Source organism: Scomber japonicus, chromosome 4 (genome assembly GCF_027409825.1).
Source record: "Scomber japonicus isolate fScoJap1 chromosome 4, fScoJap1.pri, whole genome shotgun sequence".
NCBI lineage: Eukaryota > Metazoa > Chordata > Actinopteri > Scombriformes > Scombridae > Scomber > Scomber japonicus.
In genome coordinates, this window is record NC_070581.1 from 29243427 (window position 1) to 29270556 (window position 27130).

The 27130-nt window shown below is 36.9% G+C and overlaps 5 protein-coding genes and 1 pseudogene across 5 annotated transcripts; all 6 read left to right on the forward strand.

Moving 5' to 3' along the window:
- Positions 1 to 3495: 3495 nt before the first annotated feature.
- Positions 3496 to 4615, forward strand: LOC128357540 (P2Y purinoceptor 1-like). Its single transcript, XM_053317904.1, has one exon. It carries the CDS (start codon positions 3496 to 3498, stop codon positions 4483 to 4485), a length of 990 nt encoding a protein of 329 aa, XP_053173879.1. The 3' UTR covers positions 4486 to 4615.
- Positions 4616 to 7643: 3028 nt separating this feature from the next.
- Positions 7644 to 8636, forward strand: LOC128357673 (P2Y purinoceptor 1-like). The gene has a single exon (XM_053318042.1). The coding sequence runs from the start codon at positions 7644 to 7646 to the stop codon at positions 8634 to 8636; it is 993 nt and encodes a 330-aa protein (XP_053174017.1).
- A 2367-nt stretch (positions 8637 to 11003) lies between these two features.
- LOC128357549 (P2Y purinoceptor 1-like) lies at positions 11004 to 12953 on the forward strand (annotated as a pseudogene).
- Positions 12954 to 14518: 1565 nt separating this feature from the next.
- Positions 14519 to 15522, forward strand: LOC128357674 (P2Y purinoceptor 1-like). The gene is given in 2 exon segments (XM_053318044.1): positions 14519 to 15295; positions 15298 to 15522. Coding segments are annotated over 2 exon segments (1002 nt in total).
- A 6350-nt stretch (positions 15523 to 21872) lies between these two features.
- Positions 21873 to 22877, forward strand: LOC128357675 (P2Y purinoceptor 1-like). The gene has a single exon (XM_053318045.1). The coding sequence runs from the start codon at positions 21891 to 21893 to the stop codon at positions 22875 to 22877; it is 987 nt and encodes a 328-aa protein (XP_053174020.1). The 5' UTR covers positions 21873 to 21890.
- A 3098-nt stretch (positions 22878 to 25975) lies between these two features.
- Positions 25976 to 26848, forward strand: LOC128357550 (P2Y purinoceptor 1-like). The gene has a single exon (XM_053317915.1). It carries the CDS (start codon positions 25976 to 25978, stop codon positions 26846 to 26848), a length of 873 nt encoding a protein of 290 aa, XP_053173890.1.
- Positions 26849 to 27130: the final 282 nt, after the last annotated feature.

Consider the following 27130-nt stretch of genomic DNA (forward strand, 5'->3'; position numbering starts at 1 on the left):
ATAACAGTATATCGGCCAATACAAAGAATTACAGTTTTCAGACAATTAAGCTGTAAAACATTTTGAGATATCCATTTGCAGGAGAAACAAAAATGTATTTTTCTTTCTCGTGTTATTTGAGAAAACCTAGAAAAAAAACTAACTAGACTATGACTTAACTTGATGTCATCCAAACATGGTGTCAATTTGGTCAGAAATGTAGCTTTAGAGATACATTTTCACCACTGATCTGTAAATATGTCAATAATAAATTTCAGTAATATAAAAGTATGTACTTGTAACCCATCTAATGATTCCAACCTTTGTGTTGACAGATATTATTTCCTGAAGTGAGCAATGCAATTTTTAACTTGTACAGTTTTGTTTGTGTGTTTGTAATGAGATGATGTTGCACTTATTGCTTTATTTTCTGTTTTGCTGTAAATAATTCTGAATGTGTCTTTTATGTATACTGAAAAATGTTTCAATATTTTACATACGGCCTGCAATGTTACATTGTTTATATTTTTCTTTCGATATTACATCATTGCTTTATAAAAAAAACAAACAAAAAAACAGTTTCCTTTTTATTTCATTTCATTTTAACCATATGCATCACATTATCTTTACCTCAGTTTGGAGTCAGTCTGTACTTTTACTCTTTCATAAACATTTTGCTTCATTATTGATCAATATTTGCATTTTTCTCCTTGCTAATGAACTGCTAAGATCAGATGAAGCACCACATATGTCACTTTGGGTATTTGCTATGAAAAATTAAACCAAATCGATAAATATTGTTACTGCCTTTGCAGAGACTGTAAGTTGATCAGACCAAACAACATTTTTAAGCCATCCTGCCATCTAGTGGACGTCAGGGTGTACTGCAAGACCAAACACAGTTCATTTACCCTATTACTCATCATAACATAAGAAAACATTTTGAAGTACAGGCTGCTCAAGGGGAAACATGGCCTCTATCATATTCAAATTAAATCATTTATGGGTTGAGCATCATAAGAACAAATCATTGTAGTGTAGAAGTGTATCTTGTCCATTTCTGCTTGCTCTTTACCATATGACCTTATCAATTGTGGCTGACATACAACTATTACAATATAATTGACAAATAGTCAGATCAGGGAATTCATTTATTAATCTAAAACTGAATTTAATAATGGTTTGCAGTGTATGAGAGTGCACTTGAAAGTCACTTCAGTAAGATAATGCTGCCACATTGCTAGTTTAGAGAGAAAATTATATGAATGTAAAAAGAGGATAGCAATTTAGATGACTGAATCTGCTTGGATAAAGCTAAACAGGACAAAGAGTCTACAGTCTGCTGACGATGTTGACTGTGTTCACATAAACCTTGCTTTATTTGCACTAAACCAACAAGCCCTCAAAATGAAATGGCCAAATACATAATTTGACCATATGAGAATTTTTTAATATGGCACCTATACAGTTAATAATCAGCAGAATATCATTTATCTGTGCTTTCCAAAACTCTAACAAATCACCAACAAATCACTATCAAATAAATAGGGGTGTTTTATCATGTGACACAGTATTAGGTTTAGGCACCAAAAACATGCTACATCCTTAAAGTTATTGTGACCTTTGTCGTCATGGTTACAATAATAACCATGAGTTTATTGTTAAGGGACAGCCATAGTTACTTTACCAGTTATTTTATTTTTTTAACTGTCCCAACCTACATTTGGAAATGATCACCTTTGGCATATATCACTCAAATGTAACAAAAGGCTGTTTTGGGAGAGCAGTCTACTAAACACAAAGTACAGCTGAGGCTAACCCTAACCCTAACCCTAACCCTAATGGGAATATCTTTAGTTCTGCATATGTTTTATCACAAACAAAAACAGTGTGGCTCACAAAGGGATCACAATTCATTGTGATGGGGGACAATTCTTTCAATAATTATCGTGACTTTTGAATAAGTATGAAAAAAGGGGATCACAAAGGTCAGTAGGGTTCATCCTCTGTGAGTCATGTCAGTACAAAATGAAACTGCAATCCATCCAGTAGTTGACTATTTGAGGTTAAGTGTTCAAGCTTCACTGAGATCACCTTTGCATCAACGGACGCACCACAGGCCTAGCACAGGAAGCTAGTGGTATTTAGCAAAGAGCAACATGCTGTGTCTGCAGCTGCCCAGCCACTGTCTGCGGAAGGAGACTGAAGTACAAAGGATCAGTTAGTTAGCAAAGATTTAGCTGTAAAATGAAAAAACCCACAGAGAGTGGATCAGCCGCAGGTTCAAGTAGTTTGATATTGTGTTTCCAAACATTACTGGTGTATATTAACCTTCAGCAGTGTCACAAAAGTTTAATAGCTAAGACTGAATCATTGATTTTACATAACCCCCTGTATGAAGACCTATTAATCAGCCTGTGAGTTATATAGTGACTTCCTGTGTTTTCAGTTTTAAAAGGATAAGGCTGGCAATTATACAGTGTCCCTGAGGTGCAATATATACATATAATATTTCACAAAACAGAAAAAGTAGGGAGAACAAATTTCCAGTTAGTACAATAGTTTGGTTGGTGTGTATCAACAGCAAACAATGTTATTAATAAAATGTTTATTACTGATCTACAAAGCATTACTAAATGATGTAAATAACCCTAAAAAAAGCTATTAATGACAACATTTTTTTTACTAATAACATATCATACAATCTACCCGCACTTACTATAAACCTGTTTTGCTAAAGGATGTGGTAAACCAAGCAAAACCCAGCAGAGAGGAAGCACACACTCCAGTGTGGTTATCCACCAACATAAAACACACATTAAATGAGTGCAGTCTATAAAGTTTATTCATAAAGTACTTTTTAAAATTTCATTTTGGTAATAATCTGTATCTTGGTGGAATCTACCCAAGTAATGGTAAATAACGACTTTACTGAAAGTGAGTAAAATGATCATGCATTTTAAAATGTCTGCTGGCTACGTGACACATAAATATTGTCCCACTGTACTGGGAAACATTTTTCAGTCGCTAAAAACTTTGGCCTTTCTGATTTAAAGTGCTGAAATGAAATGTAGTAAACATTTCCTACTGACTCTCTCATATTTAAGTGACGATGCAGGGTAAGTTAATATTTGCTTGAAATGCTTGATCAGACTTGGAGATGAATTAAATTATAGCTACGTTCTTATTGATTAAATTTAGATATTTAATATCCTCATGTTAGAAATGGTGCTACACACTAAACTAGAGTAAAACTTCAGTTACCATTTATCAAAAGGTATTATCAGAGGCTTCACAAAAATAAAGACAGAGAAGTCGAATGTGTCACTGCTTTTGATCCCAGATTCACTTTCTATAACGACTTCACCAATGAAAGTTTAAGTTTCTATTTCCTGTACATTTGCAGGTGCAGAATCGCATGTAGTATGCAGATGACAAGGCTCAAAAGAGGAAGTCTTATCGCAACTGCTGTGATTCTGTTTCAGATACTCACAGAGAGAACGAATTACACTAACAATGAATAAGACCTTGTGTATCAACTTTGACTTCACGAGCAGATTCCTTCCTCCTGTTTACATCTTAGTATTCATCGTTGGTCTGGCGGCTAATGGATGGGGATTGAAGTCTTTGAAGCTCAACTGGAAGAAACTGGGGAACATCAACGTTTTTGTTCTCAATCTCGGTCTCACAGATATTTTGTACCTGCTCACACTCCCATTTCTGGTGGTGTACTATTGTATGGGGAGTAAATGGATCTTTGGAGACACATTCTGCAAGATAACAAGATTCTGCTTCAACCTGAATTTATATGGCAGCATTGGGTTCCTTACTTGTATAAGTGTGTACAGGTACCTGGCCATTGTCCATCCAATGAGAGCAATGGGAAGATTAACGTTCACACGGTCTGTGGCTATCTCAATCATGGTTTGGCTGTTGGTGAGTGTTCAAAGTCTCCCTGACATGTTCTACATCAAGACATTTGGAAACAAGTCTGAGAAATGCTATGAAACCACCACTAAGAGCGATGTTGAGAATTACTTGAATTACAGCCTTGGATGGACACTCACAGGATTTTGTATCCCCTTCCTCATCACACTGGGTTGCTATGGACATATGATCGTCATTCTCTGCCGCAAAGATACCATTGACAAGGTACTGAAACAGAGATGCTTGAGCTTATTGCTCATCTTGATTCTTCTCTTCTGTGTTTGTTACATCCCCTATCATGTACTGAAAAACCTCAACATCTGGTCAAGAGGTCTGTCCAAACAGGGGATATGCTATGAATGGTTTAATGGAGTCTACATAGCTCATCAGATAAGTCGTGGACTTGTGTGTCTGAACAGTGCTCTCAACCCTCTAGTTTATCTTCATGGACATGAAGATATTCCTGCTCATCTCAGACAGCTGCTCCAGCGAGCTCATCACATGTTCAGCCGTCCGCCTTCAACAAACTCTGGTAATGTGACCATGACACAAATTACTGATTTGAATGGCAGAGTTTAATAAATGAAAAGTGTTGCTAAAAATGCGCTATATAAATAAACTTGCCTTGTATCTTGCTTAGTTTTGTATTTGCAGTATGCAGCTTACGTAACCACCAAACCTTTGAGTTTGCAAGAGATTGCAAGTTAGATTACACCACTCACCACTCACATATTTAAATGTGTGTGATTATAGTAACACAATGTGTAGCAGTTAACAATAAAATACATAATATAAAGATGAATCAAATTAAAATACTGTTTAAGATTATATATGCTGTTGTTCTCATGTATGTATAATTCAGACTTGGAAAAATGTGTTTATATACACCCCATACTTCATTTTCCCCGGAGTAAATTTTCTGCTATGTGAGTGAATCATATTGCATCATCTGCTGCTGTGAGACATTCATTTGTCCTGGGTCAGTGTTTGATCTTATATTGTTTTATATTTTGCTTTTGACATGCTAAAAATAGATGAGATTAATAAATGTTGTAACAATTCTGAAAATAAACAATTTGCAAATAAACAATTCTGACGACTTCACTGTCCTCTTTCATAAAGGTTTGTAGAGAGAAAAGCATGACTTATTGTGGTCGTGGGGTGTTGCTCCATAATCAGCATGATGCATGTTGTGTTAAATCAGGAAGTTGAGGAGTCTGTATGAATCACACTGAATATACCACCCCTGCATCAATTGACGCATCACACGTCGAGCACAGGAAGCTAGTCGTATTTAGCAAAGAACAACACAATGCTTTCAAAATCAACATTACTGAGCTACTGAGTGACCATTTTATATTGTCAATAAAAAAGTGCAATATATATGCTACTATGCTGCACTTTACTATTAATGCATCCATATATTTATTTATATGTAATATCTCCTCAGCTTCAAACCTCTCAATGATCAGTCTCCATCATATCGTAAAGAGTTTATAGTACCTTATGTACCTACTAGAACACTGCACTCCCAGCATGCAGGTCTACTTGTGGTTCCTAGTATCTCTAAAAGTAGAATGGGAGGCAGAGCCTTCAGCTATCAGGCTCCTCTCCTGTAGAACCATCTTCCAGATTCGGTCCGGGGGACAGACACCCTCCCTACATTTAAGAGTAGGCTTAAAACTTTCCTTTTTGATAAAGCTTATAGTTAGGGCTCTTAGACCTCTTAGCTTATGCTGCTATAGGCTTAGACTGCCGGGGGACTCCCATGATGCACTGAGCTCCTCTCTCCTCCTCCCTCTCTCTCTCTATCCATCCATCTATATCCATTAACATTCATGTACTATTAATGCATTCAATAACCTATATTTCTTCCCCGGAGTTGTCTGTGCTTTCTGGTCTCACAGGTAATCTGGGCCTGTAGACGTCCGGATGACAGATTCCAGTCCCGGACCTTCTAGCTTCATTGTTGATTTTCATTGTGCTTCTCTCTCCTATCCTTTCTTCTTGTTAAAAGGGACTTTTTTCTTGCCACTGTTGCTCATGTGGGAATTTTGGGTCTCTTTAAAATTAAACCTGAAGAGTTCGGTTTAGAACCTGCTCTATGTGTAAAGTGCCTTGAGATGACTTTGTTGTGATTTGGCGCTATACAAATAAAGATTGATTGATTGATTGATATATTTTTATATACTGTACATAAACATACTTCTATCTATCTATCTATCTATCTATCTATCTATCTATCTATCTATCTATCTATCTATCTATCTATCTATCTATCTATCTATCTATCTATCTATCTATCTATCTATCTATCTATCTATCATAGTTTATCTTTTATCACAAACCAAAATAGTGGATGAATCAGAATTTCTACCTGATGATGGCGCTAAAAGAAAAACAAAGGGATCACAATCAATAATCATCCAGACTTTTCACACAGAATGAATACAAAGTCAGAGGATCACAAAGGTCAGTAGGGTTCATCCTCTGGGAGTCATGAATGTATAAATTTCAATTGCAATCCAGCCAGTAGGTGTTGAGAGATGTCAGTCCTCAATTGTGTTTAAAAATAACTTAAAGGATAAGTGTTTAAGCTTCACTGTCTACAACACCCACATATCAACTGATAAACCCCAGGCTTAGCACAGGAAGCTAGTGGTATTTAGCAAACAACACCATGATGATTTCAATTTCATCAACATTACTGAGCCACTGAGTGACCATTGTATACAGTGTTTTAGGATATTTCCACTGCATTTCCTTCCTTTGTCATGGCCAGAGAGCTGAGTCATGACAACACACAGAATAGGGAGCGCCTTCAGTGTTATCATTGTGTTTTGGGACTTGATAGTTAGTGATAACAATAAAATATGACTATAAAAGTCTAACTGCTGACATAAAGTGTAAATGAAACTTATTAGAAAATACTTGATTTGTTTGATGTGCAGATAACCAGTCACAGTCTGCAGAGTGGGACTTAACCTTTACATACTGCTGGGGTCAAATTCGAAAGGAATTAAGAAACCACATAAATTACATTATTTAAGACTGAAATTGTATGACTTTTCCTATAGTGGTCTAAAATCTAAAAATATTTGTAAATGATTCATTTTTGTGAAGCTGGTATTCACTTTTGCTGATTTTTAAAGGTTATCATGAAGCCTTCCATTCAAATGTTGTTGCCTCGTTGACTTTCAATAAATTAACAGAAATAATTATAGCTGCTATATTCTCATTTTAGATAACATAAGAACATAATATAGTGTGATTGTGAATCTATTTTGAGTGCAATTTGGTATAGGCACTGATTAAAGGGTAAGTTAATGTTTGCCTGAAATGCTTGATCAGATTTGGAGATTAATTAAATTATAGCTACGTTCTTATTAATGCATTTAGATATTTAATATCCTCATGTTAGAAATGGTGCTACACACTAACCTAGAGATAAACATCAGTTACCATTTATCAAAAGGTATTATCAGAGGCTCCAAAGAATAAAGACACAGAAGTCAAACCTCTTACTGGCTTTGAAAACAGACTCACAGTCTAGTTTTACTTTCTTTTTTAATGAAAAGCAAGTTAACCAATGAAGGTTTAAGAGTCTATTTCCTCTCTACACTTTCAGGTACTAAAACGCATATAATATGCAGAGGACGAGACTCAAAAGAGGAAGTCTTCTCACAACTGCTGTCCTGTAATTCTGATACTCACAGAGAGAACGAATGACACTAACAATGAATAAGACGTCCTCTATCAGCTTTGACTTCACGGGCAGATTCCTTCCTCCTGTTTACATCTTAGTATTCATCGTTGGTCTGGCGGCTAATGGATGGGGATTGAAGTCTTTGAAGCTCAACTGGAAGAAACTGGGGAACATCAATGTTTTTGTTCTCAATCTTAGTCTTGCAGATATTTTGTACCTGCTCACACTCCCATTTCTGATGGTGTACAATTTCATGAAGAGCAAATGGATCTTTGGAGACGCATTCTGCAAGATAACAAGATTCTGCTTCAACCTGAATTTATATGGCAGCATTGGGTTCCTTACTTGTATAAGTGTGTACAGGTACCTGGCCATTGTCCATCCAATGAGAGCAATGGGAAGATTAACTGTCACACGGTCTGTGGCTATCTCAATCATGGTTTGGCTGTTGGTGAGTGTTCAAAGTCTCCCTGACATGTTCTACTCCAAGACATCTAGAAACAAGTCTGAGAAATGCTATGAAACCACCAGTAAGAGCGATGTTGAGAATTACCTGAAATACAGCCTTGGATGGACACTCACTGGATTTTGTATCCCCTTCCTCATCACACTGGGTTGCTATGGACATATGATCGTCATTCTCTGCCGCAAAAATACCATTGACAAGGTACTGAAACACAGATGCTTGAGATTATTGCTCATCTTGATTATTCTCTTCTGTGTTTGTTACATCCCCTATCATTTACTGAAAAACCTCAACCTCTGGGCAAGAGTTCTGTCCAAACAGGAGATATGCTATGGATGGTTTAATGGAGTCTACATAGCTCAGCAGATAAGTCGTGGACTTGTGTGTCTGAACAGTGCTCTCAACCCTCTAGTTTATCTTCATGTACATGAAGAAAGTCCTGCTCAGCGAAAACAGCAGCTCCAGCAAGTCCGTCACATGTTCAGCCGTCTGCCTTCAACAAACTCTGGTAATGTGTTGATGACAGAAATGACCAATTTGAATGGCAGAGTTTTATAAATGAAAAGTGTTGCTAAAAATGCGCTATATAAATAAACTTGCCTTGTATCTTGCTTAGTTTTGTATTTAAAGTATGCAGCTTATGTAACCACCAAACCTCTGAGTTTGCAAGAGATTGCAAGTTAGATTACACCACTCACCACTCACATATTTAAATGTGTGTGATTATAGTAACACAATGTGTAGCAGTTAACAATAAAATACATAATATAAAGATGAATCAAATTAAAATACTGTTTAAGATTATATATGCTGTTGTTCTCATGTATGTATAATTCAGACTTGGAAAAATGTGTTTATATACACCCCATACTTAATTTTCCCCGGAGTAAATTATCTGCTATGTGAGTGAATCATATTGCATCATCTGCTTTGATGAGACATTCATTTGTCCTGGGTCAGTGTTTGATCTTATATTGTTTCATATTTTGCTTTTGACATGCTAAAAAAATAGATAAGATAAATAAATGTTTTGACAATTCTGAAAATAAACAATTTGCAAATAAACAATTCTGACGACTTCACTGTTCTCTTTCATAAAGGTTTGTAGAGAGAAAAGCACGACTTATTGTGGTCGTGGGGTGAGGCTCCGTTATCAGCATGATGCATGTTGTGTTAAATCAGGAAGTTGAGGAGTCTGTATGAATCACACTGAATATACCACCCCTGCATCAATTGACGCATCACACGTCGAGCACAGGAAGCTAGTCGTTTTTAGCAAAGAGCAACACAATGCTTTCAAAAACAACATTACTGAGCTACTGAGTGACCATTTTATATTGTCAATAAAAAAGTGCAATATATATGCTACTACGCAGCACTTTACTATTAATACATCCATATATTTATTTATATGTAATATATGCATACATATATATCTATCTACCTATCTACCTATCTACCTATCTATCTATCTATCTATCTATCTATCTATCTATCTATCTATCTATCATAGCTTATCTTTTATCACAAACCAAAATAGTGGATGAATCAGAATTTCTACCTGATGATGGCGCTAAAAGAAAAACAAAGGGATCACAATCAATAATCATCCAGACTTCTCACACAGAATGAATACAAAGTCAGAGGATCACAAAGGTCAGTAGGGTTCATCCTCTGGGAGTCATGAATGTACAAAATTCAATTGCAATCTAGCCAGTAATTGTTGAGAGTTGTCAGTCCTCAATTGTGTTTAAAAATAACTTAAAGGATAAGTGTTTAAGCTTCACTGTCTACAACACCCACACATCAACTGATAAACCCCAGGCGTAGCACAGGAAGCTAGTGGTATTTAGCAAACAACACCATGATGCTTTCAATTTCATTAACATTACTGAGCTACTGAGTGACCATTGTATACAGTGTTTTAGGATATTTCCACTGCATTTCTTTCCTTTGTCATGGCCAGAGAGCTGAGTCATGACAACACACAGACTAGGGAGCGCCTTCAGTGTTATCATTGTGTTTTGGGACTTGATAGTTAGTGATAAAAATAAAATATGACTATAAAAGTCTAACTGCTGACATAAAGTGTAAATGAAACTTATTAGAAAATACTTGATCTGTTTGATGTGCAGATAACCAGTCACAGTCTGCAGAGTGGGACTTAACCTTTACATACTGCTGGGGTCAAATTCGACCCATTTTGACATTTGAAAGGAATTAAGAAACCAAATAAATTACATTATTTAAGTCTGAAATTGTATGACTTTTCCTATAGTGGTCTAAAATATAAAAATATTTTTTAGAAAAGCTTTATTTTTGTGAAGCTGGTATTCACTTTTGCTCATTTTTAAAGGTTATCATGAAGCCTTCCATTCAAATGATGTTGCCTCGTTGACTTTCAATAAATTAACAGAAATAATTATAGCTGCTATATTCTCATTTTAGATAACATAAGATCATAATATAGTGTGATTATTAATCTATTTTGAGTGTAATTTATTTGGTATAGGCACTAGTTAAAGGGTAAGTTAATGCTTGCCTGAAATGCTTGATCAGATTTTGAGATTAATTAAATTATAATTACGTTCTTATTGATGCATTTAGATATTTAATATCCTCATGTTAGAAATTGTGCTACACACTAAACTAGAGTTAAATATCAGTTACCATTTATCAAAAGGTATTATCAGAGGCTCCAAAGAATAAAGACACAGAAGTCAAACCTCTTACTGGCTTTGAAAACAGACTCACAGTCTATTTTTACTTCTTTTTTTTTTAATGACGAGCACAGTCTATTTCCTCTACACTGGCAGGTGCAGAACCGCATGTAATATGCAGAGGATGAGACTCAAAAAAGGACGTCTTCTCACAACTACTGTCCTGTAATTCTGATACTCACAGAGAGAACGAATTACACTAACAATGAATAAGACCTGTGTCAGCTATGACTTTTCAAGCAGATTCCTGCCTCCTGTTTACATCTTAGTATTCGTTGTTGGACTGGTGGCTAATGGATGGGGATTGAAGTCTTTGAAGCTCAACTGGAAGAAACTGGGGAACATCAATGTTTTTGTTCTCAATCTCGGTCTCACAGATATTTTATATCTGCTCACACTCCCATTTCTGATGGTGTACTATTTTATGGGGAGTAAATGGATCTTTGGAGACGCATTCTGCAAGATAACAAGATTCTGCTTCAACCTGAATTTATATGGCAGCATTGGATTCCTTACTTGTATAAGTGTGTACAGGTACCTGGCCATTGTCCATCCAATGAGAGCAATGGGAAGATTAACTGTCACACGGTCTGTGGCTATCTCAATCATGGTTTGGCTGTTGGTGAGTGTTCAAAGTCTCCCTGACATGTCCTACTCCAAGACATTTGGAAACGAGTCTGGGAAATGCTATGAAACCACCCATAAGAGATATGTTGAGGATTACCTGAAATACAGCCTTGGATGGACACTCACAGGATTTTGTATCCCATTCCTCATCACACTGGGCTGCTATGGACATATGATCGTCATTCTCCACCGCAAAGATACTATTGACAAGGTACTGAAACAGAGATGCTTGAGATTATTGCTCATCTTGATTGTTCTCTTCTGTGTTTGTTACATCCCCTATCATTTACTGAAAAACCTCAACCTCTGGTCAAGAGTTCTGTCCAAACAGCGGATATGCTATGAATGGTTTAATGGAGTCTACATAGCTCATCAGATAAGTCGTGGACTTGTGTGTCTGAACAGTGCTCTCAACCCTCTAGTTTATCTTCATGGACATGAAGAAAGTCCTGCTCAGCTCAGACAGCTGCTCCAGCGAGCTCGTCAAGCTGTCACATAGCTGTACTTCACCCCTACTTCATTTTCCCCGGAGTAAATTGTCTGCTGAGTGAATCATATTGCATCATCTGTTGTGATGAGACATTCATTTGTCCTGGGTCAGTGTTTGATCTTATATTGTTTTATATTTTGCTGTTAACATGCTAAAAATAGACAAGATTAATAAATGTTGTAACAATTCTGAAAATAAACAATTTGCAAATAAACAGTTCTGACGACTTCACTGTTCTCTTTCATAAAGGTTTGCAGAGAGAAAAGCACAACTTATTGTGGCCGTGGGGTGAGGCTCCGTTATCAGCATGATGCATGTTGTGTTAAAACAGGAAGTTGAGGAGTCTATATGAATCACACTGAATATACCACCCCTGCATCAATTGACGCATCACACGTCGAGCACAGGAAGCTAGTCGTATTTAGCAAAGAGCAACACAATGCTTTCAAAATCAACATTACTGAGCTACTGAGTGACCATTTTATATTGTCAATAAAAAAGTGCAACATATATGCTACTATGCTGCACTTTACTATTAATACATCCATATATTTATTTATATGTAATATATGCATACATACATATTTTATATACATATAAACATTTATTTTCATGTATCTATCTATCTATCTATCTATCTATCTATCTATCTATCTATCTATCTATCTATCTATCTATCTATCTATCTATCATAGTTTATCTTTTATCACAAACCAAAATAGTGGATGAATCAGAATATCTACCTGATGACAGTGCTAAAAAAACAAAACAAGGGACAACAAAGGGATCAAAATTCATCCTTAGTGGGGGCATTAAAGTCTGTGTAAAGTAAGAATAAATATGTGTTCTGAGTCTGACATACCACAGAAAGGTGTGTTGTTAACCACCCTGCCAAATTTGAATGATTAAAAAAATCGCCAAATACATGAAATTAGGCTTCAAAGTTGTGGAAAACTCAGTCTCTTTCTCTGCTCCCAAATGCTGAAACCCCGCCCCCTACCAAGTGTCACCTGTCAATCAAAGTCACCACCTCTACCCGAAACATGGACGCAATGTCTGAGAGCTTTCTGCCACTAGCTCATTGGCTAGCTCAGCTGCTAACTCAGCTAACTGGCTAACTGTAGACTGTTAGTAGTATTAGTGTGCGCTGAATGTATTTAAACCTCTACAGCAGTAGGGGCGGGTTTATGCCAACACGGCAGTGATTTTCAGACCCGCCCACTAAATCCTGAATACAGAAATCTTGAAACACAGTTTGTGAAGCCTAGCTCCACAATTCAAATCTAAATGGTTGAAATGCTTTTTACACCTTTTTTAGAAATACATTTATGACCTATTTAATGTGTTTAGAAGAAAACTTTGAATTCACTTTACACGGTCTTTAATGTCTGAACCAAATGGCAATGTTAATTCATTCAATAATCATCAAGACTTTTCACACAGAATGAATACAAAGTCAGGGGATCACAAAGGTCAATAGGGTTCATCTTCTGGGAGTCATGAATGTACAACATTTTATCGCAATCCAGCCAGTAGTTGTTGATAGATGTCAGTCCTCAATTGTGTTTAAAAATAACTTAAAGGATAAGTGTTTAAGCTTCACTGACTACAACACCCACACATCAACTGATAAACCCCAGGCATAGCACAGGAAGTTAGTGGTTTTTAGCAAACAACACCATGATGATTTCAATTTCTTCAATATTACTGAGCTACTGAGTGACCATTGTATACAGTGATTTAGGATATTTCCACTGCATTTCTTTCCTTTGTCATGGCCAGAGAGCTGAGTCATGACGACACACAGACTAGGGGCTACTGCCGGGACGAGTACACGATTTATTTCCAGTGTCCAAAAGTCACCCTGATCATATTCTGGTTTCGATAACTAAAACTAACTAAGTAACTTTTACAGTCGCAGTATTAAGTACATCTTACTGGTCAGTATCAAGTGTAACAGTAGATGTAAGCAGAGAGCAGCACACAAAGAAAAAGGCAGTAGCAACATGCACTAACTCTAAGCACTACACTACAGCACTTTACGCTTTACACATACCCTGTTAGCACACAACACAGTGTGTATAAACACACACACACACAGACATAGACAGACATACGCACACACACACACACACACACACACACACACACACACACACACACACACACACACACCATACTTGCCTGCATTTGAGTGTCAATATAATTCATATCTATCTATATATATATATATATATATATATATATATATATATATATATATATATATATATTTTCATGTTAGAAATGGTGTTATACACTAACCTAGAGTTAAACACCAGTTACCATTTATCAAAAGGTATTATCAGAAGCTCCAAAGAATAAAGACAGAGAAGTCAAACCTCTTACTGGCTTTGAGCACAGCCTCTCTGTCTATTTTTACTTTAAAAAAAAAGAAAAGCAAGTTAACGTATGAAAGTTTAAGGTTCTATTTCCTCTACACTGGCAGGTGCAGAACCGCATGTAATATGCAGAGGACAAGGCTCAAAAGAAGAAGTCTTCTCGCAATTGCTGCCCTATAATTCTGTTTCTGATACTCACAGAGAGAACGAATTACACTAACAATGAATAAGACCTCCTGTGTAATGAGCTTTGACTCAGTGAGCATATTTCTTTCTCGTGTTCACATCTTAGTATTCATCGTTGGTCTGGCGGCTAATGGATGGGGATTGAAGTCTTTGAAGCTCAACTGGAAGAAACTGGGGGATGTCAAAGTTTTTGTTCTCAATCTCGGTCTCACAGATATTTTATATCTGCTCACACTCCCATTTCTGATGGTGTACTATGTTATGGGGAGTAAATGGATCTTTGGAGACACATTCTGCAAGATAACAAGATTCTGCTTCAACCTGAATTTATATGGCAGCATTGGGTTCCTTACTTGTATAAGTGTGTACAGGTACCTGGCCATTGTCCATCCAATGACAGCAATGGGAAGATTAATCTTCACACGGTCTGTGGCTATCTCAATCATGGTTTGGCTGTTGGTGAGTGTTCAAAGTCTCCCTGACATGTTTTACATCAAGACATATGGAAACAAGCCTGGGACATGCTATGATACAACCCATGAAACATATGTTGAGGATTACCTGAAATACAGCCTCGGATGGACACTCACAGGATTTTGTGTCCCCTTCCTCATCACACTGGGTTGCTATGGACATATGATCGTCATTCTCTGCCACAAAGATACCATTGACAAGGTACTGAAACAGAGATGCTTGAGATTATTGCCCATTTTGATTGTTCTCTTCTCTGTTTGTTACATCCCCTATCATGTACTGAGGAACCTCAACCTCTGGTCAAGAGTTTTGTCCAAACAGCAGATATGCTATGAATGGTCAAAGCATAGCATAGCATAGCATACATAGCTCATCAGATAAGTCGTGGACTTGTGTGTCTGAACAGGGCTCTCAACCCTCTGGTTTACCTCCATGTACATGAAGATATTCCTGCTCAGCTCAAACAGCAGCTCCAGCAAGTCCGTCACATGTTCAGTCGTCCGCCTTCAACAAACTCTGGTAATGTGACGATGACAGAAATGACCAATTTGAATGGCAGAGTTTAATAAATGAAACATATGTTTTGCCAGTAACAAGGTAAACATTAGCATGCATTTATACATTTCTTTCAAAAATTATAATTATGTTTCTAATTTCATATTTATCCCTCTCACATGAATTGTCTCAGCAGTAGCAATGCTCTTTGAATTGCCTTGTGGCTAAAAATGCCATATAGAAACAGATTTGCCTTGTGCCTTGCTTGGTTTTGAATTTGCAATATGCAGCTTATGTAACCACCAAACCTATGACTTTGCAAGAGATTGCAAGTTAGATTTCATTCATGCTAATATTTGAATTTGTGTGATTACAGTAACACAATTTGTAGCATTTAGCAATAAAAGAAATAACATAAAGAATAATCAAATTAAAATACTGTTTAAGATTATCTATGCAGTTGTTGTCATGTACGTATAATTCAGACTTGGAAAAATATGTTTATATACACCCCTACTGTATCTCATTTTCCATGGAGTAAATTGTCTGCTATTGCATCGTCTGCTGTGATAAGACATTAATTTGTCCTGGGTCAGTGTTTGGTCTTATGTTGTTTTTTATTTTGCTGTTAACATACCTAAAATAGATAAGATTCATAATGTTGTAATTCAGAAAATAAATGTAAGACTGAAGTTATGTTTTATGGGTAAAAGTTAAGTAAACGTAAGATAAACAAGGAATTACTGTAGTGTTATTGGATTATTGTTCACTGTGGTCTTATTGAATTATTGCCTGTCAGTTTCACTGCATGTGAGTGTCAGCCACCTAGTGGCGCTGTTGAGACTGCGGGGAGTAATGTGGACTTGATGTAAGACTGGAGAAGAAGAGACGGGGAAAAAGAAAAGAAACGTAATGGCTGCATGTTAAACTCGGTTACACTGGCTGTGTCTCAAATGGAGCACTTACGTGAGTGCACCAGAATGTAGTGCGGAGTGCGCACTGAGCACTTACCTCTGTGGTGCACACTGTCGTGGGTAAGTATTGTCTGAAATGGAGCACTGGCGTTTTGCACTTAGCGGAAGTGACGGGCTTGCATGTCGCTGCTGGCCGCCAATTGAAATCAGAAAACTGGGCAAAAAGTCCCTCCCCTTCCGCTACGTAGGCAAAATGGCGTCCGTTTACTGTGAGTAGTGTCCATCATCTCACACTGGATTTTTTGTCCGTTTTTAGTGCACCATCCGGGTACTTTCAGAGCACTGAGTTTTCGCTTGTTCTTCAGTGTGAACGCACTATGCCCTAAAACATAGTGCTTGAAGTGTGCAAGTGCGCCATTTGAGACACAGCTACTGTGTTGAGTCCAACCCAGAACATTGTTGGAGTCCTTCTCTCCCTCACACACGTCGCTTTCATAAACAATTGTGAAGACTGTTCTCCTGCATAAGGGATTGCAGAGAGAAAAGCGTATTGTGGTTGTGGGGCGAGGCTCCATAGTAAGCATGATGTGTGTTGTACTAAATCAGGAAGTTGAGGTATCTTGACAGTGTACTACAAATGTATGAGCCACACTGAATATAACGCCCATGCATCAATTGATGCATCACATGCGTAGCACAGGAAGCTAGTTGTATTTAAAGCACATAAATTGTAATATGTCATTTGCACTGTATGACCTATGTCTATTCTAGTCTAGTTTTTATTTTATTTTTCTGTACTTTGTTTCTATTTTTAGTGGTGGTGGTGGTGTGTGTGTGGGGGGGGATTTTTTTTATGTTTAGATTGGGTTTTATTGGGTTTTTTTCAAATTGTGTTTTCATGTTTTTGGTTTCCAATTCTACTGTTAAATGTTTGTTTTATGTAAAGCACATTGAGCTGCCATTGGGTATGAAATGCCCTACAGTATATAAATAAAGTTGCCTTGCCTTAGCAAAGAGGAACATGATGCTTTCAAACTCATCAACATTACTGAGCTACTATTTTATATTGTCTAAGTGCAATATGCTACTACTGCTGCACTTTACTGTCAATACATCCATATAGGCTATTTATTTATCCGCCATATATACATTCATATACTTTCATATACATATATATTAAGTTTCATGCCGGCCTGTATGTATGTATATCTATCTATCTATCTATCTATTGTTCCCTGACTACAACACCCACACATCAACTGATAAAGCCCAGGTGTAGCACAGCAAACTAGTGGTATTTAGCAAACAACACGATGATGCTTTCAATTTCATCAACATTACTGAGCTACTGAGTGATCATTGTATACAGTGATTTAGGATATTTCCACTGCATTTCCTTCCTTTGTCATGGCCAGAAGGCTGGGTCATGAAAACACACAGACTATGGAGATTTCAGTGTTATCATTGTGTTTTGGGACTTTGGTTTAACATAGGTGAACTTATTAGAACAATAAAATATGAAAGTCTAACTGTTGACACTGACTTTAAATGAAACTAATTAGAAAATACTTCATCTGTTTGACCTGCGGCTAACCAGTCGCAGTCTGCAGAGTGGGACTTATGTAAAGAGAACCGATTAGTTAACTTTCTGATAAATGAAGCAATGTTTCCATCAGTTTGAGAAAGGGCCACACAGAGTGGGTCAGCTGAAGGTTCAAGGTTTATATTGTGTTTCCAAACATTACTGAAATATATAAACCTTCAGCAGCATAAAAAAGTTGCAATAGCTTAGGCTAAGTTTTTTTCTTTTACATTACTCCCTGTATGAAGACAATCAGTGAGAGTTATATAGCAGCTTCCAGTCCAGTGACCATGAGATGGACAATAAATATTTCACAAAAAGTAGAGACAAATCTTGTTTGGTCAGATCTCAGGTCAAATCGGAGTTCAGTCAAGATTCGTAAATTATACTGTAAACTCTCATGGATGCACTGATAGGACAAGCGTATATAGAGAGATGTTAGGACTTTGTCTTTATTGAAAAAGTTATAAAGAGAAGCTGGCTGGGGGTTCCCTGCCCCTCATCCACAGACCAGAACATTTGATACTGGACTGCAAGGAAACTGCTGAATTACAATTGTATCACTGTTGGTATTATAGGGTATTTGGGGCATAAATACTTAGAACATGTTCTTCATCACATCTTGTCATGTCATTCCCCACTCTTACTATCGCTCATGTCTTGCCGTCGCTCTTTCTCTCTGGGGTGCATCAAACATCAACAGTATGAAATCAGGGTATCTGAACATATTTAAGCACACATGTATCGACTTTTAAACCAAGAAAAAAAATAATACCATTGCTGCCGCAAAGGAATACAAGGAATTAGACTACTGTATATACAGTCATGAGTTTTTTTGAAAGGGGATAGATATCAGGGAATAACAGTGTCACTGTGGGATCTCTTGTACTCCAAATACATCACAGAGGAGAAGAGGAGAGAGCTTGTTAAGGCTTCTTGGAGATCATCTTGACAGTCATACATCAGCAGACCACAACAACCTCATCATTAGTCATCAAATGTCAACTGCCAGAAATTTAAGTGAGCAGGAGCACAACAACAACTACTGTAACTACTACAGTCACAGAGGCAAGTAAGAAAGGATGTCAGTGCTACTGAGCTGCTTGAAAAGTCATCAATGAAGATCTTTACAAAGATCTTAGCGCTGGATGAGTCACAGTTTCAGAAGTGAGTGAAACGGACTCTGTCCCGAAGTACTTAAAAGGGATCAATAGCACTATTGGAGTCTACCTGCAGCCCACCAAAGAAAGCATCTATGAAGTCAAAAACAAAGGCCTGCTGACCCCTGGTACATCTACTGCTGGAAGCCCAAACTGCCACTGTGAACACCAAGAAACTGTTAGTGGAGGAAGCTGTAGCTCAAGGAGTGATTAGTAGTCAGTGGAAAAAACAAGCTAACAGTTACAGGAAACAAAGATCCCTACAATGAAAACAGCATTTCTCAGTTTCAAGCCATGAAAAAATATCAAACATATCAGAAGTAGGCTTATACACAGTCACGTTAGGCAAAACATCTCCGGTAACATTGCTTGTAGCTAAACTAGCAGTAACATTAGCAACATTAACATCTCAGTGGTTTGAAAGTTCTTTGGCAGGGTTCACATTTTACTTCACGTGGATCTTTGAATGGTTTCAGCCAGTCTCCATATTTTTCATCCTACAACCTCTCATGGCGTCCTCTTCATTCTTTTCTCAATCTTCTCCGCAGCTCATTCCCTCGCTTTTTTGTCTTCCTCGTTACCCGCAACTCTTCACCGTCTCGCCAAATTTGTTTCTTCTCCATTCTGATATCTACTGTCTTCCTTGTTTCCTTCTTCCCACCACAGCTCTTACATTTGGGAGCTTCTTCCTCTTCTTCTTTGTTAAAATGCCATAGCCACACAAGGCGCCACTACCACTACCCATCAAGCCTACTGCAAGGTAAGGTAAGATTAAACATGGAGGACGTTCCGGAAATGATAAAAACATAAACTGAACGAATATAATTACACTCATTTACTCTGCCCAGCTCAAATCAAATTTAATGCCTTAACTCCTAAAACTCTAGACATTTTAAGATATTTTCAGAACTTGAATATCAAAAACTAAATTTAAGACTTTTTAAGGATCCACAGAGATCCTGGAATTACTGTGTTTTCCTGAAATTCACACAGTAATAACAGTTTGTTGATAAAATAGTGCTGATATGTTTATAATATTGATATAATACAATTTTAGATGAAAAATGCGGCATAAACATTTTATTAGTGATTACCATAATTGAAATTACACTTGCAAAGTTTTAGTCGAGTGATTCCGTTTTTTGTACCAGCGTCAACATATTCAGTAAGAGGAATAACACCTACATATAGCGAACATAAGTCATTTAATCTGTAGCATGTTACTTATTATATTATGTTTAAGTCATAGAAAATTAGCATTTCACTTTGTATATTGCATCACTATAATCATCTTGTAAACAGTGTTATATTCAGGGTTTTTAAGGAAATATTATGCTTTAAAGAGCAAATAATTAACCAGACTGGTCTAGTCAAGCTGCTGCTAAGCTTTTATCTTATAGATTGTACATTTGAGGCACTAAAGGGTTGTCGTTGCAGAGATGTAAAAACAGGAAAGCTTTAACAGGAAAGTGTTGCAATTCACAGTAAGTGTGATCTCACATCTCTGCATCCTCAGCTAAGATCTGGCATTTGACATTTAACATTTAAAAAAAATCTGTTTAAGAACAAAAAAAACAGCTCTGTACAATACTGTTGACACCTATACTCTGGTACTGAGGTGTGTGTGCTGGTTTTCACCCACTTTCTTTTCATTTCTTAACTTGTTTGGAAAATGCCTATATGAATCCTGTGATATGATGTATTAATACTTTCCATTGTCATAGTTAACATTTTATCATTGTATTTACCCACTTCACATTTTCTGATTAGTCATACAGTGATACACTAATGAATGCTGACAGGAAGCATTTTGAAAGAAAAGTTTCCTCAGTTTCTTCCACCAGAGGGGGGCTCCTCGACCCCCTGGATCATCCAGACTTTTAAGTGCTACAACTGCACTACAAAAACACCATTTCCAAAAGATTATCATTTTTGATTATCATATTTCTGCTCAGCTTAGACTGTTGCTCCAGCGAGCTCATCAGATGCCCCGCTGTTTGTTATCTTAACATCATTTAAGATACTCATATTCATTTCTTAGTTAAATCAAATATCTCAAGTAGCTGTTCTTACAAGTGTATCATGTAGTTGACCATCTCAGCTAGTAACATTACTACAATACAAAATACCCAGTCATTATCTTATATTGTTTGCCTAGGTATTAATTCTGCTATAATAAGTTCCTTTTTTTTGTCGTGCTGCTGTTTCCACATACTGATGTACAGGAAATTGAGACAACCACAGCTTTTTTAATTTTAGAACAAGCCTGTTTACTGATTATGACCATGCAATGTGTCTAGGGGCGGAGAAACAAGATCTGATGCATGCTCTGTATCTCTGTTTGTTTAAAACAGGATACTGATAGAATAGTGAGAGAAATGAAAATGTCCTATTAATACGCTGCAAACAAGAATGACATTGTTTAAGCTTTGCTGACTTTAAAAAACCCATATATACTTCAAACCATGGCAGTTATCATCTGATACTTATTACACTTCCTCTAAACTCATGCCAACACCATTTGCTGCCACAGCTCACCTCAGCCCAAAGTCCATTTTCCTGCTAATCTTTAAAATCAGGTCACACATATCTTTCTTGGTCATGGTTAATAGTTGTTCGTTATTTCTAACCGCTTAAGGAAATCACATTTTCTGTTCATGCTCACAGTGACATTAATCTAATGAACACTCACAGGAAGCATTTTGAAAGAAACATTTCCTCACTTACTTCCAGATACCACAGCATACTTGCTTTTCAGTATTTGCTGCTTTTCACGGGTCAAAATGAACATCTCCAGTCCTTATATCAATTTTGACTTTGAACGCAGATTCCTGCCTCCTGTTTTCATCTCAGTATTCATCGTTGGTCTGCTGGCTAATGGATGGGGATTGAAGTCTTTGCTGCAGAAATGGAGGAAACTAAAGATCATCAATGTTTTTGTTCTCAATCTTGGTCTTGCAGATATTTTATATCTGCTCACACTTCCATTTCTGATGGTGTACTATTTCATGAAGAGCAAATGGATCTTTGGAGACACATTCTGCAAGATAACAAGATTCTGCTTCAACCTGAATTTATATGGCAGCATTGGATTCCTTACTTGTATAAGTGTGTACAGGTACCTGGCCATTGTCCACCCAGTGAGAGTGATGGGAAGATTAACTGTCACCCACTCTGTGGCTATCTCAATCATGGTTTGGCTGTTGGTGAGTGTTCAATGTCTCCCTGACATGTTTTACATCAAGACATTCGGAAACACCACTGAAAGTTGCTTCGACACCACCCATCAGACAAATGTTGAGGATTACCTGAAATACAGCTTCGGATGGACACTCACAGGATTTTGCCTCCCCTTACTCATCACACTGGGTTGCTATGGACACATAGCTATAGTTGTATGGACTAGAAAGAGAATTGATAAGGTACAGAAACAGAGAAGTTTGAAGTTGTTGCTCATCTTAATTCTGCTCTTCTCTGTTTGTTACATTCCCTATCATTTACTGAAAAACCTCAACCTCTGGTCAAGAGTTTTACTAAAACGGCAGATATTCTATAAATGGTCAAATACAATCTACATTGCTCATCAGATAAGTCGTGCACTTGTGTGTCTGAACAGTGTTCTTAACCCTCTGGTTTACCTCCATGGAAATGAAGATATTCCTGCTCAGCTCAGACAGCTGCTCCAGAGAGCTTGTCCAGTGTTCAGCCGTCGGCCTCCAAAAAACTCTGTTAATGTGTCGTTGACACAAAGTACCAATTTGAATCAATGAGTTTAATACATAAAAAAAAAAATTCGGTAGCATGTTACACATTAGTATGCATTTACAAATTTTGGTCAAAAATAATATCTAGGTTTTTAATTTCATATTTGTCCCTCTTCTATGTATTGTCTCAGCAGTAGCAGTGCACTTTGATTTGCCTTATTGCTAAAATTGTGCTATATAAATATATATATATATGAACTTGGCTTGTATCTTGCTTAGTTTTGTGTTTGCAATATGCAGTTTATGTAACCACCAAACCTCTGAGTTTGCATAGATTGCAAGTAAAATTTCACCAATTGTGCTAATATTTATTCATTCATATTCAATATGTAGCATAAAACAATAAATGACATGATATAACGATTAATTAAATTAAAATACTGTATAAGTTCATATATGTTGTTGTTGTACTGTATGTATAATTCAGACTTATGTGGAAAATTTTGTTTATGTATGCAGAGAAAAACTTTCAAAATGGCTTAAATAATAAATTAATAAACAACCCTAACCCTCTAAATCTTGAAGTCTCAGTTATGTTATTATGATTGTTTCAGAAAGGCTTTTAGTATTTTCGCTCATGTCGGAACTCTACCACCAGAGGGAGACTCGTATCTTTCCATGTGTGGGTGAAAAACTGCCCCTGAATCATCCAAACTGTTTGCACACTTGTAAAAAGCACATCTTAGATGACATGAATAAGTAAAACATACAAACACCAATACTTTAAGTAATACGTTTTTGTACTGGTGTCACAACTGAATTATTGTAAGGGGAAGGGGTGCTCTTTGTGTTAACCCTAACATAACAATACTCATTTGATGGTATAACTACTTATTATATCATATTTAAGTAATAAGAATTTAGGATTTGAAACTTTACGTGGGTCAAGGGTTATTCATTATGTTTTTCAGTTTGTATATTGTACCACCGTTATCATCTTGTAAACAGTGTTTTATTCAAGATATCAGAAAATCATGCTCCAAAGTGCAAATAATTAACCAGGCTGGTCTATTCAACTGTCCCGTCATCTTATAAATTGTATATTTTAAGCACTAAAGGGTTGTGGTTGCAGAAATGTATAAACAAGAAAGCTTTGACTGGAAAGTGTTGTGTGTTGCAATCCACAGTAAGTGCGACGTCACTGTGATATGCATGATCAGCCGAGAGCTGATAAGGACAGTGCAGTACATGGAACATTTTACATCTTAAGAGAAAAACGTGGCTACATGCATCCTGTGATATTAGTAAAAATCATCTAACATGAAATGAATAACATCAAACACCTGTACTTAAAGTGCTCTAAACTGCACTGCACATGGTACAATTCCCGAACTAGACAATTATGGTAAGGCAAGGCAAGGCAGTTTTATTTATATAGCGCATTTCATACACAATGGCAACTCAATGTGCTTTACATAAAACAGAAAAACTTTTAATTTGAGAAACATTAAACCATAACCCACTAAAAATAACAACAAAGTACAGAAAAATAGAAAGAGAGAGATAAAATGCTAGAATAGAGCATTAAATATAAGATTGCAGCATAAAATAATGATTAGCTTTAATATAATTAAAAGGACATAGAGTGCAAATGAAAGATTAAAATGTATAGTGCTTTAAAAGAGCTCAATCAATCAATTAAATCAATTAAAGCAAACTTCACGAAAATTAGAAAGAATATGGCGTTCTACTAAATTAGAAGAATCTCACTTAGCCTGGCAAAACAGTCTTAAAGCATATAAGAAGGCCCTCCGTAACGCCAGAGTCACCTACTACTCATCACTAATAGAGGAGAATAAAAACAGTCCAAGGTTTCTTTTCAGTACTTTGGCTAAACTGACAAAGAGCCATAATACTACTGATCCATGTATTCTTTAACTCTCAGTAGTGATGACTTCATGAGTTTCTTTAATGATAAAATTTTAACTATTAGGGACAAAATCAATCACCTCCTGCCCTCAATAAGCACTGATGTATCCTGTAACACAGGATACCTAGAAATCGCTGTTAAACCTGATACTTTAGACTGTTTTTCTACAGTCGACTTTATAGAATTAACTTTAATGATTACTTCATCCAAACCAAGGAAGTCTTTCCCTCAGTTAGCACTTCCTTATTAGATATGATCAATCTGTCTTTGATGACAGGCTATATACCACAGTTCTTTAAGGTAGCTGTAATTAAACCACTTCTTAAAAAGCCTACTCTTGATTCAGAGGTTCTAGCCAACTATAGGCCGATATCCAACCTTCCCTTTCTCTCTAAGATCCTTGAGAAAGCAGTTGCTAATCAGCTGTGTAACTTTCGACATAGTAACAGTTTATTTGAGAATTTTCTGTCTGGATTTAGAGCTCATCATAGCACAGAGACCGCACTAGTAAAAGTTACAAATGACCTTTTAACTTCATCAGACAATGGACTTCTCTCTGTCCTCGTCCTGTTAGATCTTAGTGCTGCCTTCGACACCATTGGTCATATGTTATGGGGAGTAAATGGATCTTTGGAGACACATTCTGCAAGATAACAGATTCTGCTTCAACCTGAAATGACCAATTTGAATCACCCAGTTTAATGCTTGAAACATATGTTTTCCCAGTAACATAAGTAATAATTATGTTTGTAATTTCATATTTGTCCCTCTTCTATGTATTGTCTCAGCAGTAGCAGTGTATTTGAATTGCCTTGTTGCTAAAAATGTGCTATATAAATAAACATGCCTTGTATTTTGCTTAGATTTGTGTTTGCAGTATGCAGCTTATGTAACCACCAAACCTCTCAGTTTGCAAGATATTGCATGATAGATTTCATTCATTTTTTGGTTTGTCTTTTCATTGCATTTGCTATAAAACAAAGATATACCAGCCTTGTTCTATAATGGGCATGATCAGCATTCATGTGAGACTAAGTGTCAGTTTCTGCTTTGTGAGATGGTTATCTTTGGTTTGTGCTTTATCTTTCACTCATCTCTATGGCCACAAATTTAAAAGAAATCACACCTAGAGATTGTACAGGAAGTCATCTATCATCTTCTCTGCGCATTTATAGAAAACACCAGTGTACTCACAGAGAGAAGGATCTGTAATAACTCATTTGCAGGAGACAGAATGAATAAGACGTCCTGTTCTGATATCAGCTTTGACTTTACAAGCAGATTCCTGCCTCCTGTTTACATCTTTGTATTCATCGTTGGTCTGATGGCTAATGGATGGGGATTGAAGTCTTTGCTGCAGAAATGGAGGAAACTAAAGATCATCAATGTTTTTGTTCTGAACCTTGGCCTTGCAGATATTGTATATCTGCTCACACTCCCATTTCTGATGGTGTACTACGTTATGGGGAGTAAATGGATCTTTGGAGACACATTCTGCAAGATAACAAGATTCTGCTTCAACCTGAATTTATACGGCAGCATTGGGTTCCTTACTTGTATAAGTGTGTACAGGTACCTGGCCATTGTCCATCCAGTGAGAGCAATGGGAAGATTAACTGTCACCCACTCTGTGGCTATCTCAATCATGGTTTGGCTGCTGGTGAGCGTTCAAAGTCTCCCTGACATGTTCTACACCAAGACATTTGGAAACACCACTGAAAGTTGCTTCGATACCACCGATCAGACAAACGTTGAGGATTACCTGAAATACAGCTTCGGATGGACACTCACTGGATTTTGTATCCCATTCCTCATCACACTGGGCTGCTATGGACATGTGACTGCAATTATCTGCCGCAAAAAATTCACTGACAAGGTACAGAAACAAAGAAATTTGACAATGTTGCTCATTTTGATTGTGCTCTTCTCTGTTTGTTACATCCCCTATCATGTATTCAAGAACCTCAACCTCTGGTCAAGAGTTCTGCTCAAACAGCAGATATGCTGTCAATGGTCTAATACAGTCTACGTAGCTCACCAGATAAGTCGTGGACTTGTGTGTCTGAACAGTGTTCTTAACCCTCTGGTTTACCTCCATGGAAATTGAACAGTATTTTATCTTTATGTTATATCCTTTATTGTTAACTGCTACACATTGTGTTACTATAATCACACAAATTTCAATATTAGCATGAGTGACATTTTCCTTGCAAACCGAACCAAGACCCAGATCCGATGGTACAGAGTGCAATCCAATCAACCAGCATTCAAACACAGCAACCAAAAGAGCAGATTTCGACAACAACACAAGATAAACACAGGAGCAGATCACCACAAGAAGTTTCATAGGGGGATTTATCGTCTGGCTTTTTTGGGATGATGTCCTCAT

Coding starts and splice junctions, on each gene's coding strand:
- LOC128357550 (XM_053317915.1), top strand. CDS start 25,976: ATGAATAAGACGTCCTGTTCTGATATCAGCTTTGACTTTACAAGCAGA.
- LOC128357673 (XM_053318042.1), top strand. CDS start 7,644: ATGAATAAGACGTCCTCTATCAGCTTTGACTTCACGGGCAGATTCCTT.
- LOC128357540 (XM_053317904.1), top strand. CDS start 3,496: ATGAATAAGACCTTGTGTATCAACTTTGACTTCACGAGCAGATTCCTT.
- LOC128357675 (XM_053318045.1), top strand. CDS start 21,891: ATGAACATCTCCAGTCCTTATATCAATTTTGACTTTGAACGCAGATTC.